Below are 17,919 nucleotides of genomic sequence, written 5' to 3'. Positions count from 1 at the left end.
TCTCTCTCTCTTTCTCTTTCTGAAAAATTTGGTCCTGGGTAATGAAATTACCCATGCCTTAGTCCTGGTTCCAAAAAGCTAAAGTCATGGAGAACATGGAGAGAAATGGTGAAAGTAGCATAGTGGTTCCCATTCTAGACTCTTTTCTTCAGTCTTTTTTCCACCAAAGCCATCCTTAAGGCCTAAGATGCCTTTTCCCAGCCACCAGAATTCAGCTGTTCTCAAGGTCATGTGTATTCTGAGTTCCCTCCCAAGTTACCTTTTGTCCTACTGTGTCATTGCTTTGTTTGTTTGCTTGTCTGTCTGTCTGTTTTTTTGTTTTGCCAGGGCACAAATCAGCTCTGGCTTATTGTTGGTGCTAAGGATTGAACCTGTGACCTTGGAGCCTCAAGCATGGGTTTTTTTTAGTATTACCATTAAGCTGTCTCCTTTGCCTCCCTGCTGAAAGGTGTCATTTGATCAGATGCTGGGTTTATCCAGAGTTCCATAAAGAAATTCCCTCCCATAACTGGTTTCTCATCTCCTGGCAAATAGAAACCCAGTTCTAGCACTGAGTATCTACGGATCAGTGTTTGTGTTCCATCCTGATTATCTTCTTAGGATAAATTCTTAGAAACATAAGGCTGGGGGGATAGCACAGGGATTCTACACAAATACTTTCCTGCCTGAGGCTCTGAGGTCACAGGTTCAACCCCCAATCACACCATAAACCAGAGCTAAGCAATGTTGGAGGGGAGGGAGAAAGAGAGAAAGAAAGGAGGGAAGAAAGAGAGAGAGAGAGAGAGAGAAAGGAAAAGAAATGAAGGAAGGAAGAAATAAAAGGAGAAAGGAAAAGATGGTCCTGCAGGTGTGGATGGGAGGGAAAAGTTAGGAGATATGCTCCAGTGTCTCTCTTCTGTCTGTCTCTCTCTACCTCTGAACCTGTAACTAAAAGAAAAACAGTTGGGGAGAGAGGCAGGCAGTGGTGCACCTGGTTTAGCACACACTGCAGTGTGCAAGGATCTTGGTTCAAACCCCTGGTCCCCACCTGCACGGTAAAACGTCACAAGTACTGAAATAAAGATGCATGTGTGTCTCTGTCTCTTTCCTTCTCTATCTCCCTCTCCTCTCTCAATTTCTGTCTCTATCCAGCAATAAATAAATAAAATAAAGTTATAACTTACAAAAAGGAAGAAAAACACGTGACTTCCAGAACCAGCGGTTTTGTTGTGCAGGCACCAAGCTCCAGGACCAACCCTGTATCAAAATTTAAACAAAGAAACAATTAACTGAGCTGACCTCATCTCTGAATTCAGAGACAGTAAGGGCCATCAGTGGTGAGTGTGTGTTGGGTGTGGGCTTGGGTGGTTCCTGAGGCACATAGGGGAGGGAACCCAGCATCTAAAGTCCAAAGAGGGAAACCTCCAGGCCCAAGCTGTTCTGACTGGAGGCAGGCTTCAGGATGTTATGAGTGGAGGGGAAATGTGTCCTTCCTACAAAAGGTTCTAGCATTCAGGATGCCTCACCCCTACCTGGGGCTAGGTTGAGTGAGTGAGCAGGTCCTGTGGATACTAGCTGTGAGATTAATGAGGGGACATCTCCTCCCTGGAATGAGGGTGCCCTCACTCTGTGGAGAACTGCCCAGGGGAAGCCCAGCTAAGGCCAGTGAGTTTCTTGCTCTGTCTTGCCCCAAATCCCATCAACCAGCTACACACACACACACACACACACACACACACACACACACACACACTTGGAGCCAAAAAGAAAGATCCAGAAAAAGGAGCTGAAAATGTATCTGAAGGGACGAGTATGCTGAGGAGGACACATGAGACTGAGGCTCAGAGGGGCAGGAATGTGGTAGATGTTTGGAGAAGAGCCAGAGGGATGTCATCCAGAAATGCCCAGAGAGGTTGTCCTCTGGCCTAAATAAGCCAGCACCTCCCACAGTGCTCTGGCTTCTCTTGGGGCAGAGCACCCTGACACAGGATGAGGAACTGAATGAACTGCGTGTCTCAGTGGCTCTTCAGGGACTCTTCAAGAAGCTGGGAGTAGCTGCAAGTGCTGGGTTCAAGCCCCAGCACCACAATACCAGGGGAGCTGGTGGTATTGTGGTATTGGGAGCTTCACAATACCAGGGGCACTTTATGCCTGGTGGACCAGTGCTGTTTCTTTCTGTTTCATGCCCCCACCCCAAACAAAAAATAGGGAGCAACAAGGTACTAGGGGGCTTGTCTGGTAGAGTGCACATGTTACAAGGCCAGAGGACCCTGGTTTGAATCCCAGGCCACTGTGTGTGAGCACCTGCAGGGGAGACACTTCTTGTACAGAGGAGCAGTGCTGTGGAGGTGTCTCCCCTTCTCTAGCTCTCTATCCCTTTCAGTATCTCACCCTTTCAACTCATTGCTGGGGTTCAGTACCTGCACAGCTCCACAGCTCACAGAAGCTTTTTATTTTCTTTCCTCTAGATAAAGGGTGAGTGACAGAGAGATAGAGAGGAGAGATACAGAGAGAAGAGAAACCACAGTGCTGGTCCACTACTTGTGAAGTCCCTCCCCCATTCACATTTGCCCCCATGTTGTGGCTGAGGTTCAAACCCAGGACCTCTTGCATAGTAGCATATACTCTCACCGACTTCTCCACTCAGATACGGAATCCACTGCCTCATCCAGTTTGAGGACTTGGCCAGTGCCAATGCTTTCTGTCTGCTAAACAAGACTGAGACAAGTACTGCATGTTCAGTGATGACATCCAAGGTAGGTTCTGCATTGGGACTGAGTATCTGGGACTGGCTCCCTCACACAGGACCACCTGCTGCCAGCGTGCCACTGTGGCTCCTGCCTCATGACTCAGGCTTCCCTGTGACCTGGGAGAGAGTGCTGGGGCTTTGCTAAACCACTGCTCCTTGGAGACCATAGCTGCATCCAGGGAGATGAGTATTACATGACCGCATATATCTCGACAGGGTCGAGCCTCTGGACACCGTATGGGAGCACCTACAAGAGGGAAGCTTCATGCAATGGAGCAGTGCCATGGTGTCTCTCCTCTTTCTATCTCTCTCACTCTTAATCTCTCTCTGTCTCTTGACATCTATCATACCATATATATATATAATTTAGGCATTGAGCCCTATGAAGAACACTGGTGACAAAAAAAAATGGAATGAAACATGTAAAGGGCATTCTAATTAATGCAACCAGCTAGTACAAGCTGGTAGTGAGCTACAGTTTCAGCCTTTCTCCACAGAAGAAGCTAACAAAGACCTGGAGCAGATACAGTAAATGTTTAAAGCACTTAATATATAGGGGTCCTATGGTGGCATGGCTAGTAGATCATACAGGTTATCATGCTCAAGGACCCAAGTTCAAGCCCCCAGTCCTCACCTGCAGCAGGAAGCTTCATGAGTACTGAAGCAGTATGACAGATGTCCCTCCTCTCTCTCTCTCTCAACCATATGTCTGTCATGTCTACATTTACAGGGAATGACGAACTGTGAGTAGTGTGTCCCCTTTCTGGTGGCCTTGAAGACCCCAGGGGTTGGGAGGGGCTTCTAGTAGACACTGACAAGGACGACCTGGATTGGAAGTGCCAAGGAGGATCCAGAGAGGGGCCCTCAACAGTGGGGACTAGAAAGATGTCCCCAGGGCCTGTGACTGCAGATAGAGGACACTCCACAGGGACAGGACTCTCTGGGGAGCATCCATGCTCACTGCCAGTCCAGTGTCTGGGCATGCTGCACCTGATGTCCCTGCCTTTCTCTCTGGTCCCGGCAGAGCTGCCAGCATGCTGAGTCAGAGCAGGCCAAGTAAAGCAGTCCGGGGGTTGAGGTTGGGAATTAGGGGTGGGGGCCTGTGTCCTTCATCCTTGGGTAGACTCACTGCAGAATTTGGGAGGAAATACGTGGCTCTGACTCTGGGGACTACTGCTGGTCTGTCTGGGACCAGGAATGTCCCAGAAGACACCAAAAAGGGGGTGGTGATAGGAGAGTCCTTGCTGGAGTCCAGTAACTCTGCACTAGGCTGGGGAGAGGGAAGCCCACCTGGTCTTCCCTGGTTTTGCCCTGGTCCCTGTATCTATAGGGGTAGATGGGGGAGGGCACATCAGGTCCCATCACCTTTATGCCTCCCAGTGGCCACCTGTGGCTTCCATTAAGTGACCCAACTCAGCCTCACTGTGACACGGGGCTGACAATGGGCCCACAGGGACAGCTGGCCAGTCACTATGGCTAGCTTCCAACAAGCCCACCTTCTACAATAAATGGTTCAACTGGAGGCCACACTGGCTCCCTATTCAGCCCTCATTCCCTAGTTGATCTGAAGGGTTTGTCAGGTGACCAAGAATCTGGGGATTAGCATCCTGAAAGGACACTGCAGTGGTTTTGCAGAAAGGTTTTCACTCCTGAGCCTCTGCAGTACAGGTACAATCCCAGCAGAACCATAAGTTTGAACTGAGCAGTGCTTTGTTTAAAAAATAAATGGATAAATAATGAAATCCCTCTTGAATATACATATTTGAAATACACACATACAGATATATGAAGTATTGGGGCCTGGGTGGTGGTGCACCTGGTTAAGGGCTTTATTATCATGCGCAAGGACCCAAGTTCAAGTCCTCAATCTGTTGCTACCTGCAAGGGGAAAGCTTCGTAGGTGGTGAAGCAGTGCTGTAGGTTCTCTCTACCTCCCCCCTCTCAGTTTCTCTCTGCTCTACCAGATAAAATAAATAATGTAAATAAATAAATAAATGTTAGCAAGAAAGATAAACTACATATATATGAAATATATATACATATTTGAAAGAAACATGGTTAAGGTGGGAGGCTTTGAAGGAGACAGGCACAACAGCTCATTCAGATAGTGCACTCCTTTCTCCTGTGCACAACCCAGGTTTGAGCCCAGCCCCCACACACTGGAGGTTCTATGGTCTCTCTCTCTCTCTCTCTCTTTCTCTTTGTCACCAGGGTTGTCACTGGGGCTCAGTGTCTGCATGAATCCACTACTCCCAGTGACTATTTTTTCCTTGAGATGGAGAATGAAAGACATCGAGGGAAGGATACCACAGTACTGTTCCACCACTTGAGAAGCCCCCACCCCTCTGCAGAAGCTCCCTTAGGGTGGCTGGGGGACTTGAACCCAGGACCTTATATATAGTAATGTGTACACTCTACAAGGTGAGTCAACTTCTGATCCCCCCTTTCTAAGTCCTTAATATGTCACCCAAGAGCCACCCCCAACACCCATGAAAGTCAATGTTGGAGAAAAAAACAAACCTTCTGTTGTAGAACTCAAGACTTGTTGTTCAGCCTTTGAGGTTCTGGGCTGAACTGTGTGTTGTGGGGGGAGTAACTTTTTCCTCCAAAGGCACCCCAGGGAGAACACCCAAAGCCAGCAAGGCAGCCAAGGGGTTGGGGTGCTCAGGAAGCCACATACACTGCTGGGATATAGAGAGTACCAATGGTCAAAGGTCAAGGTGTTGCTCAGAAGTCTAGGAAAATTATATTTGGTGACCTGGGGGAGCAAATTGCATGTCAGTAGAACAGAGAGCACCTTGGCAGTGGATACTGTCAGCGTTATTCAGATTCCAGCCACCAGAGAGAACATTCCACTCCCAGGACCAAGGCCCTGCCTTGGGGCTGTTCTGCTGATAGTCTTTGAGCCATCTGCTGGTCAGAGCACAATCCCTCCTCCAAGAGGCAGAAGGCTGCGCTGAAATAGGTTCCCAGGCTGAGGAAACCCTGGAATTCTTCTAGGGAAGATTTACAGGTGCTCAAAAAATCATCAAGTTGGCAGAAACACATCTTTAGACTCCAAGAGATCAACATTAAAGAGGGCTATGGGGAAATACCTATCCAAAAAAGGGGACCAGAGACTTCTTTGCTGGATTTCGAGGGCCTATTGTCATTCAGGGAAAGATATCTATCTTTTGTGTCATAAGATCTGTGAGTTCAGATTTGTGACTCCCTGACTTGCCTTTGGAAGTTTCTTTGAGTTGAGTATGATTTCATGAGCCCAAGAGACCTACTCCTACTAGGTCCCCAGACAATCTAAATGCTCTGCAAACCAAGCTGTAAATTCATGTTGAAATCTTTTCTCCCCTGTCTGCAGTAGTGTAAGGCCCTGGTGATCCACTGGGATAAAAATGTAGGCCAAAGACTGTGCTTGAGTCCCCACACAGCAAATCAATATAAAGGGCTGGTGTGTGTGTTTGGGGAGCAGGGTTTATTGGGAGAAAGAAAATCAGCATCCCCTGACCCTGATTTCCTACCTTTCCCTAAAGAGCCCCTCTTCCCTTCTGGTTCCCATTCACTGGTTTTAACATCCACAAGATTATCATTATTTGAACTGGTCCATTACTATGTTTGCTTCTGAGTGGGAGGGCTACACAGCAGCTTCTGTCTTTACATAACAGACTGTTAATTAGGTCTTCCTCGGTCTCTCTAGGAGCCAGCTGGACACACGGGGCACCCCTCCACCCCCACCAAGTAGCTGAGCCCACTCTGCTGTGTCACAGGCACAGCCTCCATAGCAGTGGCTGGGATACTTGAGGCTCTGCGGGTCACCAGAAGCCAGCTCTCTAGCCATGTGTTTGTCTTCCAAGGAAGCGGGGAGGAGCCGGGGTTGTAGGTGCTGCCAGGAAATGGAGAAGCCTAGAGGCAGCCTGGCACGATGCCTCATCTGGACACTGCGCTCCTTTGCCATGTGCACGGGCACTGCATTGGAGGAACATCCAGACCTGTGGGCTTTTAGCACCCTCTCTCATTTGAGGATCCCTGCGTCTCCCAGGTGTGGAGGGAGGAGGGCTGGCTGCTACCTCCTTGGGTCTGAGCCTGTCCTGTGTGGAACCCCCAGGCTGCCCTGGGCATCACTCACCTCCTGGTCATGGCCCTGGAGCAGGAAGGCATCCCTGCAGCTGAGGCCACCAAGAAGATCTGGATGGTGGACTCCAGGGGATTCATTGTCAAGGTGGGTTGGCCTGGGGGCAAGACATGGGGTATCTTACAGTAGCTGGAGATGGGGTGCTCACCTGTGAGGAGGCAAGTCTGGCAGGCAGGAGAGAGAGGAGGAGGATGAGGGCAGGGCCTGCTCTTTATTTGGATTGATGGATTGATTGATTTTGCCACCAGGGTTACCACTGGGGCTCGGTGCCTACACTGCTTCATTAGTACTGGCTTCCATTTTTATGTAGAGAGGAAGAGATAGAGAGAAATAGAAAGGGGAAAAAGGAGAGAGAAAGGTAATTACCCTGCAGCACAGAGTGACCCCACTCAGATGTCACTTAGAGCCTGAACTCAAGTCCCAGATTCCACTAGCTTAGAAAACTGGAGAGAGGGACCCACGAGACTGTTCAAAGGTCAGAGATGAAAATGTAAAAACTGGGGCTAGGAGGTGGCACACCTGGTAGAGCACAAAGGTTCCCATTTGTGAGAACCTGAGTTCAAGGTTTCAAGTGCCTGGTCCTGACCTTCAAAGAAAAAGTTTTCCAAATTATAGAACAGGCTGAAGATGTCTCTCCTTACTCCCTTTCTGTCACTCTCTGTCTCCATGAAAGAAAGGGAGAGAAAAGAAAAGAAAAGGAGGAGGGGGGAGGAAGGTAAGAAAGGAACAAGGAAATAGTGACCACCAAGAGTAGTAGAGTTATGTAAGCACTGAGCCTGGGCAATAACACTACTGGAAATAATAATAATACTAAAGTATAAGTACCATGGACACCTGCATCTGAGAGCCATATATTTCAGTGGGCAGAGTGTATGCCTTGCCATGCACTTGAATCACATTCAAACCCTAGCACCACATGGGAGGGTGTCATTACTGGGAGAAGCTCTGATGCTGTGATGGCTACCCTTCCGTGTGTGTGTGTGTGTGTCTCTCTCTCTCTCTCTCTCTCTCTCTCTCTCTCTCTCTCTCTCTCTCTCTTTCTTTCTCTCAGAAAGAAGTACAGAGTGCTCTCTGTGGCTCAAATGCAGCGTCTCCCCCAGGTTCCTCACAGCTACACCCTTTCTTTCTGTCTTTGCAGAGGAGGAGCCATTTGAGCCCTGAAAAAAGACTTTTGCCCAGGACCATGCTGAGATGGGCTCCTTGGAGGAGGTGGTGCAGCAAGTGAAGCCCACAACCATCATAGGTAGGAGGGTCGGCCAGGCTCGGAGGTATTGAGACTCCATGCTGGCAAAGCTCTTTGCTCAGGCCACGTTTTTTGTTGAGCATCTACTGGGTAAAAGTCTTGGGACTATGGGGACAGCAGGGGCCCTCCTGGCAGAGTGCACACGTGACCAGACTTGAAGGCCTGAGTTCAAGTCCCATGTCACCAAAGGGAGCAGCAGCAGGAGGGGAGATTCCCAAAGTTGGAGTTATTCTGCAATGTCCCCCTTATCTCTGTGTTTCTCTTTGGAGGAAATAGGGGAAAGGGGCCACTGGTGGAGGTGTGCAGACACAGAGTCCCAACAAGAACCCTGATGGCAAGAAAATAGAATAAAATAAAATAAAATATCGTAGTATTGTAGGATTGGACTGAGAAGAGAGAGTTTGTGTCAATCACCTGAATATGCTTAATGAAATAAGTAAGATAAAAGATATCTATCAGATGCTTTCCCTCAGGGACATGGCCTCCTTTCATGAGCGCTCCATCATTTTCGCCCTGAGCAACCCCACCAGCAGGGCCGAGTGCACAGCTGAGCAGTGCTACTGCAACATCCAGGTCAGAAGGCCCTTACCAGGCGGGCAGATGAGCCCTCCAGGCGAAGATGACCTGGGGCCTGGGAGCCTGGAGGAGGCATGGACATGACCCAAGAGCTGTGGGGCTGGCAGGCAAGTGGGTGGGTATCCAAGTGGACAGGTGAATGGTCAGGCAGGTGGGCAGCTGGAGTGCAGGCAGGTGGGCAGGCTGAAATAGGCAGGCTCTGGGACCTAGAGCCTGCATAATCACTTCCAGTTCCATCCATGTTGCCCCAAAGATCACAATGTCAAGTTTTTTTGGACGCAGAGTAGTATTCCATGGAATATATATCCTGGTACTTACTCAGCTTATCATTACTTGATGGACATTTAGGCTGCTTCCACTCTTAGAAGACTCTGATGTGCTTCATGGATTCTTTCTGGACAACTCTGGGCATTCATAAGAACAGCTATATTTGACTAAATATTTATTTTGATGAGGGGAGAGAGAGTGAGGGAGAGAGAGACTGCTGAGCTCTGGCACATGCAAGGCGCACCCTCGGGCTTGGGGGACCTGTACTCAACTGCTGGTGTCTCCCTGTTGTAGTGAGTGAAGCTGAGTGTTTCTGAGAGTTTAGTCAGTGCCAACATCCCCCCACCCCCCACCAAGCCAAGGCTCAGACTTTGGCTTTGTTCTGGAAATGGCCAAACTCAACTTCTTTCTCTCTTCCCATCCCCTACTCCCCTCCCCAAGAACACCCCACCCCACCACCCCAGCAAAATGTCCATGAGGTGTCAGAGCAGCACCTGTCACAGGGGAGACAGTACCCGCCCCTCAGCTCCATCAGAGATGTGTCTCTGAGAATTGCCGTCAAGATGAGGACATCTGCCCTGTGACACTGGCAGGGAGGCAAGTGGCCTTCTCTGTGGCTTGCAGAGAGGAGGGGAGAATGGTGCAGAGGAAGCTGGAACTGTGCTACCTGGGCTGTCCCCTCCTTGCTTCCTGTCAGCCATGCTCTCACCCAGTGCTCCCACATATGTTTGTGCACACACAGGTATGGAAAGACATAGCTGCACATGTGTGTACATGTGCATCTTATGCATGCACATATGTGTGAAGGCACATGTGTATACACAGAAGACTGTATGGAACCAGAAATGGAACCTGAGAGCCCAGGCCATAAGCGTAAATCAGAGTGGCCAGGTGGTAGCTCACCTCGTAGAGAGCACAGGTTACCTAGGTTCAAGCCACGATCCCCATCTGCAAGGGGATCTTCATAAGCAGTGGAGCAGTGCTGCAGGTGGCTCCAATTCTGTCTCTCCCTCTAATTCTGTCTCTCACTTCTATCTATCACTATCTCTGTGTCATTAAAAAATAATAACCACAGGGAAGAGTGGATCCATGCAGGCACTGAACCCCAGAAATGCCCCTGGTGGAAAAAACAAATGTGGAGCAGTGAAGTTATCTTTGATGATTCCAGGAGTGCTGAGGACATTATTATATTGTTATTTCTATTAATATACATATACATATATACCTTAAATCTTTTTTGTTGATTAAACCAATTTTTTACTGTTATGTTGGCTGGATAGTGGTTTACAGGACAGTTGTTGACACATGGGTGCAATCTCTCACCTGCAGAACACTCTCAATCTTAACTTAGGTCCTTCTGTTCCATCATGCAACAGAAACCCTCCCTTCAAGCTCCCCCATGGCCCTTTTGCTACACCCTTCCCCAGAGTCTTTTGCTGTTTTTGTGCAATACATGAAACTCAGTTCAATTTTACTTGTTTTCCCTTGCTGTCCTTGACTGTTAAGATCTGCCTGTGAGTGAGATCATCCAGTATTCATCCTTCTCTTTGGGGCTGATCTTATTTCACATGATTCTTTAAAGTTCCATCCACAATGAGGAAAAGGAGATGACCTTGTCATTTTTCACAGATGATCAGTGTCCCACCAGTGCTCCACTTTCTTAGCAACTCACCTGTCATTGGGCATCTGGTTGCTTCGAAACTTGGGTTGATACAAATAGTGCTTCTATGAATATACCTGAAGTATTTATTTCCCCAATCATTTTTAATATTTGTAATATTTATTGGATAGAATCAGAAATTGAAAGGGAAGAGGGAGATAGAGACAGAGAGATGCCTGCAGCACTGCTCAATCACTTGTGCAGCGTCCCCCCTGCAGATGGGGACTGGGAGCCTGAGCACTTGTCACTGGGCATTGTATCAAATGTGCTCAATCAGATGTGTGATTACCTGGCCCAAATTATTATTTGTTTTTTTTCATTTCCTAGAATTGAGGAGCTTCATAGTATATAGTCCTCCTAACTGTCCCTGCTCCCCTAGCTGGTGCCCTCCTTAGGGGCACACTAACGGCCGTTCATCCCCCACCCCTACCATCTCACAGGTCCTCACATATGCCTACAAGCACAACCTGGCCACTTACTGCCCGGAACCTTTGGACAAGGAGGTGTTTGTTTTCTCCCTGGTCTACACTCCTGACTACGACTCCTTCTCACTGGACAGCTACACCTGGCCTAGTGAAGCCATGAATGTGCAGATGGTCTGATGCCATTTCTGCAGGGCTGAGGGCAGGGACAAGGGAGGGACACCCACAATACAGATGACCTCTGATGGCTGTCCTTGTCACTGTCTATCCCTAAACTCTCTGTGCAAGAGCAGAAGCCCAGGGACATCTTGTCCCACAGGCCCTAAATGCCCATCTTTTTAGTACCTCCCTCCACATCTGGCTTAAGGATTTCTCCAGACTTTCTGTTGCCAGCTCTGAACCTAAGCTTGTGAGAAATCTAAAAGCCCCACCTGGAGCTCAGCTCTGACAGTGCCCATGGCTGCTGGTGGGGACAGAAGTGTGCCATGTGGGGAGTCACTTGGATGGGAGGTGAGTGGTTCAGGACATGCAGTTGAGCAGTGAGAGAGCAGAGTGGTGGAGCAGTAACTAAAATACACGAGTCACAAGCATGAGATCCTGAGTTGAATCCTTGATATCGAGTGTGCCAGTGATGTCACTGCATGACACAGGAAGCAGACACTCAGGAAACCCCTGCTGCCTGCTCTGCCTAGAGCCACACTGCCATCTGTCAGCCACAACAGGCCCCTTTGGCCCAGGTCTTAGTCTCTCCATATCTCCCAGTGTGCTGACACTCAGTGTAGTGTCCCCAAAGCATAGCTCTGTCCCATGACTCCTGGATTCGGGCTAAAGATTCATGGGGGTTGGGGGTTGTTCCAGAACATTCATTCCTTCAGAAAAGTCCAGGCTTAGGGAGGCATTATCAGATTCACAAGCAACTTTTCTGGAGGAGAGAGGCAGAAAATAGCTCTTCATACTAAGGCCCTGGGTTTGAGCCCCTGTACCACATGAGAGCACCATGAATGGTAAAAGGGGTGGGGAGCTTCATGGTCAGGGGACCGGTGCTAGGGTAACTTTAGTCTCTCTCCCCCTCTGGACACAGTGGAACATTTGAAGCCAGGAGGCCTCTGAGCAATGGAATTGCACAAGCACAGGGCCTTGGGTTCCTTGCCATTAGCTACAGAAAGTTGTTACATGCAGGGACCCAGAAGGGAGCTGTGATAAAGCCTTGATGCAAGAGGCCCTGAGTTGGAGACCTACCATTACATGGGAGCACCCTGGATAAAGGCCAGTGGAAGGCTGGCAGAAAAGCTTCCCTGAACAGAACCCTGCTTGGCCCTACACTCAACCCTGCTAGAGCCCAACCCCCACCACAATGGAGGAAGCTGCCCTGCTGGGGTCTTTCTGCTCTCCCTCTGTCTGAAAGAATTCCCTGGAGGGCTGAAGCCTTGGATTGGGCTCCATGGATGGTGGGACAGTAGTTTGATTTTGTCTTCTCTCTAAAAAATATATACTTACAGGTTGTCCGAGGAAGGTAGCTCAGTCACAATGAGCAGGCATGATGCCCCTGGATTCTACCTCGAACAAGGCACCACATTAGATAAAGAACTATGGACTGGAAAAATAGCTCACCAAAACAGTGTGCTGCTTTGTCATGTGCATGACCCTGGTTCAAACCTGGCACCCACATAATTGAGGGAAATTCAGTGTTGCTTCTGTCTCTCAAAAAGTCAGCCCATAGTGATTAAGTCTTGATGAGAAAAAAAAAGATTAAGAGCAAGCAGGCACATAGAAATGCTTTATTATTTTAACATAAATTCCAAGAGGAGGTTGTGCTTTTTTAGAAAAGGACGGGGGTGACACACAAGGAGGGTACATGCACAAGCAGGAATACACCCCAGGGAAGGTGAGGCTGGGTGCCTCTTCCCCTGCTTCTTTGGCAGATGCTCTGGGGAGCATGGACTGGTTGCCAAGGGCATGAGAATGAAGACAGCACTGCACAGCTAGGGGGTAAAGCTGGGGTCCCCCTCCCCAGCTGCCCTGGAATTGAGTGATATGGGGTCAAGGGTGAGCCTAGAGGACAGGAGGCTGCACTGGTGGACAAGAAGGGTTGGCTTGGACTGAAGGGAACTGGTGGAGTGGGGGGAAGGAGGTTGGTGGAGTGAGGTGGAATGGAGAAGGTTGGAGTGGGAGGAGAGAGGTGGTTGGGAAGGGAGTGGGTTTGGGGAGTGGTAGACTGGGGGAGAGTGAGGGGAATAGGGGGTGAAGTGGGGAGGGGTGGGTTGGGGGAGGGGTAAAGTGGGGGAGAGGGAATGGAATGGGAGAGGGTTGGAGTGAAGAGGGAGGGGAAATGGGGAGGGGGTGGGTTCAGGGAGGAGTAGAGTGGGAGGTGTGGGATTTGAGTGGGGGAGGGGTGGGATGGGGATGGGCTGGAATAGAGGAATGGGGAGGGTTGGGCAAGGGGTTTAGACTGGGAGATAGGGAATTTTAGTGGGAGGGATGAGAGTGGTCTGGTGCAGGCTGGAGGTTGAGGTCAGATGCATAATCCAGAGTTAGGTTGGGAGCACTCTCACCAGCTGTCCTGAAATCAGGGCTGTGAGGGAAAGGGATGTGGGGGGGGGGTGTGAGGGCAGCGCACCACAGCTTAGGTGAGGCTGGGTGCCTTCACCCCTGCCATCTTGGCAGCAGGTGCTGTGAGGTTGAGGCTAGATTGATGTTGGTGGTGTGGGTGGAGGACAGCACTACACCCTAGGTTGAGGCTACATAACTCTTCCCCACAGCTGTCACATTATGCTCTGGGGTGCAGGTGGACTGGGGGGAGGCTGGGGGTGATCAGGCACACATGGATTCACAAAAGGTGTGAGGACAGACACAATCTCCTCCACAAGCTCCCAGATGGCATCCTGCTGGAGTCCCAAGACAACTGAGAGGTGAGGATCGGACTCTGGCTTCACAGGAGCATGCGATACCCTGGCAAGTGTTTGTTATAAGGCCAGAAGTGGGTCTTGCCCTTGTTGGACGGGTCTTGCTGACACTGTCTGCAGCGTTTGTAGTCATTACACTGATCCAAAATAAATAGTTTGTCTGGGGCCCTGGAGAGGAGGAAGCACAGGTAATAGTGAGAGGCCTTCCTCAAAGCTGTGAAAAGGAGACAAGGGCAGTGACACCCCCCCCCAGTACCTGTTCCCCTTGCCCCCAGCCTGCCCTTCTCCTCTCACTCACTGCCACAAATGATGGGCCCTACATGGGAGAGGGGGAGGAAACACCTTCCACTAAAATCAAAAGATCTTCTCTAGAACAGATTGTATCCCAGTGGGAAAGCTAGCATGGCAGTTGTGCAAAAGACTTGCATGTCTGAGGCTCTGAGGTCCCAGGTTCAATCTTCTGTATCATCATTAGCCAGAGTGAAGGAGGAGTAGAGACAGGAAGAAGAGTAGGAGGAGAGGAAGGAAGAGGAGGAGTTATCCATGGGTCACCTAGGATAACAAGTCGTTAATTGGTCATTTAGAATACTTGGGGCTAGGGAGATAACATAGTGGTCTGCAAGTGACTTTCACTTCCTTTTAAGTTTCAGTTTAATTCCCAGCTCCACTATAAGCCTGACCAAAGGTCCAGGAAAAAAAAAGTTTGGCATATTGAGGCTTTGCTAATATCTGAAGGGATAGGCTCCATCTGATTCGGCAGGTTTTTCACATTCTCAGTCAGGCACATGTTAACTTTCCCCAATGACAGATGAAAATAAGACAAAAGATCATCAGACTTTCCCAGGCTAGCTGTCAACCTCCATGGCCCTAGCCTCTGCTCCTCGGTGGTGAGTAGAGAGAGACAGGGCTGAGGAGAGGGAACAGGCACCCTCTGGGAGGATGGTCTTGGCCTGTTTCCTGCTGGGTGTCTCACTTTGTATAGCACCCATTACCCATGACTCCATTCCTAACTGACTGCCCATTTACCCAAGATTATTCAGCTCTGCTCTTAACACTCCATAAGCCTGGGTTGGAAAATAACTCACTGCTTGAAACGTGTTATTTCCAAAGAGAAATGCCCCACACTCTGTTCCCCACCGTCCACAAAAGGAAAACAAAGGTCCCTTGAGTAGAGGCAGAGGAAAACACAGTTGGTAGACATTTAGCAGGCAGCACACCTGTCCCCACACTAAACCCAGACTTCTGTCCTCCATGGAGTTCCCTTGGCAATCCCCACTCATTTGCATGAAGATCTATAGACCCACAGATCAGAGGGGAGGAAATGGGGAGAGGAGGCAACTTGCAACCCCAGAAGGCAATTACTTGTCAAAGGCCTTGGCATCTTTATCACGCTGATGCTTCAGCACAACATCTTTATCCCATTCTTTTGTCAGGTGTTGATTGATGGTGTTCCTTCGATCCTCTTCTGCACATCTTTCTGCTAAATGCCTGGAGGGAAGGCAAGAGTCTGACTCCATCCACTGCCACCACTGCCCCACAAGTCCTCTTTCCTTTAGATTCAGTGGGAAATCTAGTTTTGCTCTCACTCTTTGGAATAAGAGGTAAAGGTGGAGTCCAGATGGTGGGGCACCTAGCTGAAGGTACACATTGCAGTGTGCAAGGACCCAGGTTCAAGCCTCAGGTCCCCAACTTCAGGAGGAAAGTGCAACAGGTTTCTCTCTACTTTTCTACCAATCTCAATCCAAAATAAATAAATTTTTTCAACAAAAAAAAAAGAAAAAGAGTCAATAACATGAGCAGATAGAGTGAACCCTAGTTGAGGGGTCCAGAACCGCTTGCTTTCAGCCGAAACCTTGTTTCTGTCAATGAATCCCCACTCAAAAGCTGTTTGTTTCCTTTAACTCATCTAAAAACACATCTCTTGCATCTACCCTATGATCCTGCAATTCCTCTCCCTGGGATATATCCTAAGGAACCCAACATACACATCCAAAAAGATCTGTATACACATATGGTCATAGCAGCACAATGTAATAATACAATTGTAATAGCTACCAGCAACCCAGGTGTCGAACAGATGAGTGGCTGAGCAAGTTGTGGTCTATATACACTATGGAATACTACTCAGTGATAAAAATGGTGACTTCACCATTTTCAGCCCATCTTGGATGGAGTGTGAAGAAATTAGGTTAAATGAAATAAGTCAGAAACAGGATGAGTATGGGATGATCTCACTCCTAGGCAGAAGTTGAAAAACAAGATCAGAAGAGAAAACACAAGTAGAACCAGAACTGCAGTTGCTGTATTGCACCAAAGTAAAAGACTCTGTGGTGCAGTGGGGGGAGAGTCCATGTCCAAAAATGATTACAGAGCATCTAGTGCAGTTTGTATTGTTATGTGGAAAACTGAGAAATGTTATGCATGTACAAACTATTGTATTTACTGTTGAATGTAAAACATTAATCCCTGGATATATACTCATCCCATAAGGTGGCTTGTGACATGCAACAGCCTCAGAAGTTGACAGGGGAGTAGAGATGAGAAGCAGGCTGGGGCGAGCTAGGGTCATTCATGACTCTCCACGTGTCCACACATGTTTCTACTAAGGTCGGTGTCAAGGGGTGGGGGAGGAGAGGGAGAGAAAGGAGGAGAGGGTTATGGTGGGGAAGGAAGGACCAGGCCCCTTACTTTTCTTGGTTTTTCTGGAGCTTTTCTTTTTCTTGCTGTAGATTTTTTATGTGGCTGAGGATAAGCTGTCTTTTGTGGCCTGCAGCAGCTTCCACCTGCTGCTTCATGTATTCAATATTTCTCTGCCGCTTCTCGGCCTCCAGGGTCTTCTCATTCTGCCCAAAGTTGGTGAAGGTGCCCATGGGCTCATAGATGGGCAGTCTGGAAGGCCTGTGTTTCAGCTGGAACAGAGAGAGCCAGTGTGAAGGCTGCAGCATTGGGGTACACTGACAGACCCACTGTTTATAGGAAGGAGCCAGGGCACCCAAACTCACATGAGGAAACCTGGTAGGTGGGTGGGGGCCCAGTATTCTACCCTCCACACACCTACATTCAGAGTGCTAGGAAGCAGTGTACAGTTCTCAAAATAGCAACCCGTCCACTTACCTGGTATTCCAGTGCTTTCTTATACATTTCTCTCTGCTCAAATTGATGTTTCTTCAGTTCAGCTTTTTGTTCATCAATCCTGATAATTGGAAGAGGAGGAGGTGAGACCACAGTTTATTCTAATGGAGACCAACATCATCAAAACACACCCAACAAGTTACAGTGGGAATAAGTTCCAAGGAATTAACAGCTGGCACTTCCTTCTGGAAGCCTCCATTACACCTGATTGAGACGGGCCTTGGAGCCTGGTGGTGTCTTATCTGGGAGAGCACACATGCTGCCATGTGTAAAGACCTGAGCTCAAGGTCCTCACCTGGAAAGAAGATGCTTCACAAACAGTGAAACAGTGCTGCAGGTGTCTCTCCTGTTCTCTCTCTCTCTCTCACAGTCTATCAAAGAAAGGACTGTCAGGTCTATGGCCATACCACCCTGAGCACACCCGATGTCATCTGATCTCAGAATCTAAGCAGGGTCAGACCTGGTTAGTACTTGGATGGGAGAAAGGACTGTTAAAAATAGTGAAGTGTCAGGGCACCAGGCCCCAAATAACCATAGTGGCAAATAAGGAAGGAATGGAGGGAAGGAGGGAGCAAGGGAGAGAGAGAGAGAGAGAGAGAGAGAGAGAGAGAGAGAGAGAGAGAGAGAGAGAGTCTAGCTTTATGGAGGCAGGAATTACCTCCATTTGGGGGAGTATTTCCCACAGCAGTTTCCTTCACTTCTCTCCTAACCTCCTCCCTGACTCAAATGTTCAGCCTCAAGCCATGTGCAACAAAACACTCTCTTTCCTCAGAAGTGGGAAATGAGAGAAATGTTCATCCCTGTCTGAGCTACAGGAGAATGGCAGGTATGAGTATGTTGAATGCTTTCAATGATGGCCTGA

At 48.9% G+C, this 17,919-nt stretch overlaps 1 protein-coding gene across 1 annotated transcript; it reads right to left on the bottom strand.

Annotated features, from left to right (window-relative positions):
• Nucleotides 1-16,032: 16,032 nt before the first annotated feature.
• LOC132533995 (coiled-coil domain-containing protein 81-like) lies at nucleotides 16,033-17,287 on the bottom strand. The gene is made up of 2 exons (XM_060177419.1): nucleotides 17,040-17,287; nucleotides 16,033-16,834 (listed from the first exon to the last, which is right to left on the bottom strand). The coding sequence occupies exons 1-2, from the start codon at nucleotides 17,064-17,066 to the stop codon at nucleotides 16,610-16,612; spliced, it is 252 nt and encodes an 83-aa protein (XP_060033402.1). The 5' UTR covers nucleotides 17,067-17,287; the 3' UTR covers nucleotides 16,033-16,609.
• Nucleotides 17,288-17,919: the final 632 nt, after the last annotated feature.

Source organism: Erinaceus europaeus, chromosome 17, assembly GCF_950295315.1.
Source record: "Erinaceus europaeus chromosome 17, mEriEur2.1, whole genome shotgun sequence".
Lineage (NCBI taxonomy): Eukaryota > Metazoa > Chordata > Mammalia > Eulipotyphla > Erinaceidae > Erinaceus > Erinaceus europaeus.
This window is presented reverse-complemented; position numbering and strand designations above follow the sequence as displayed.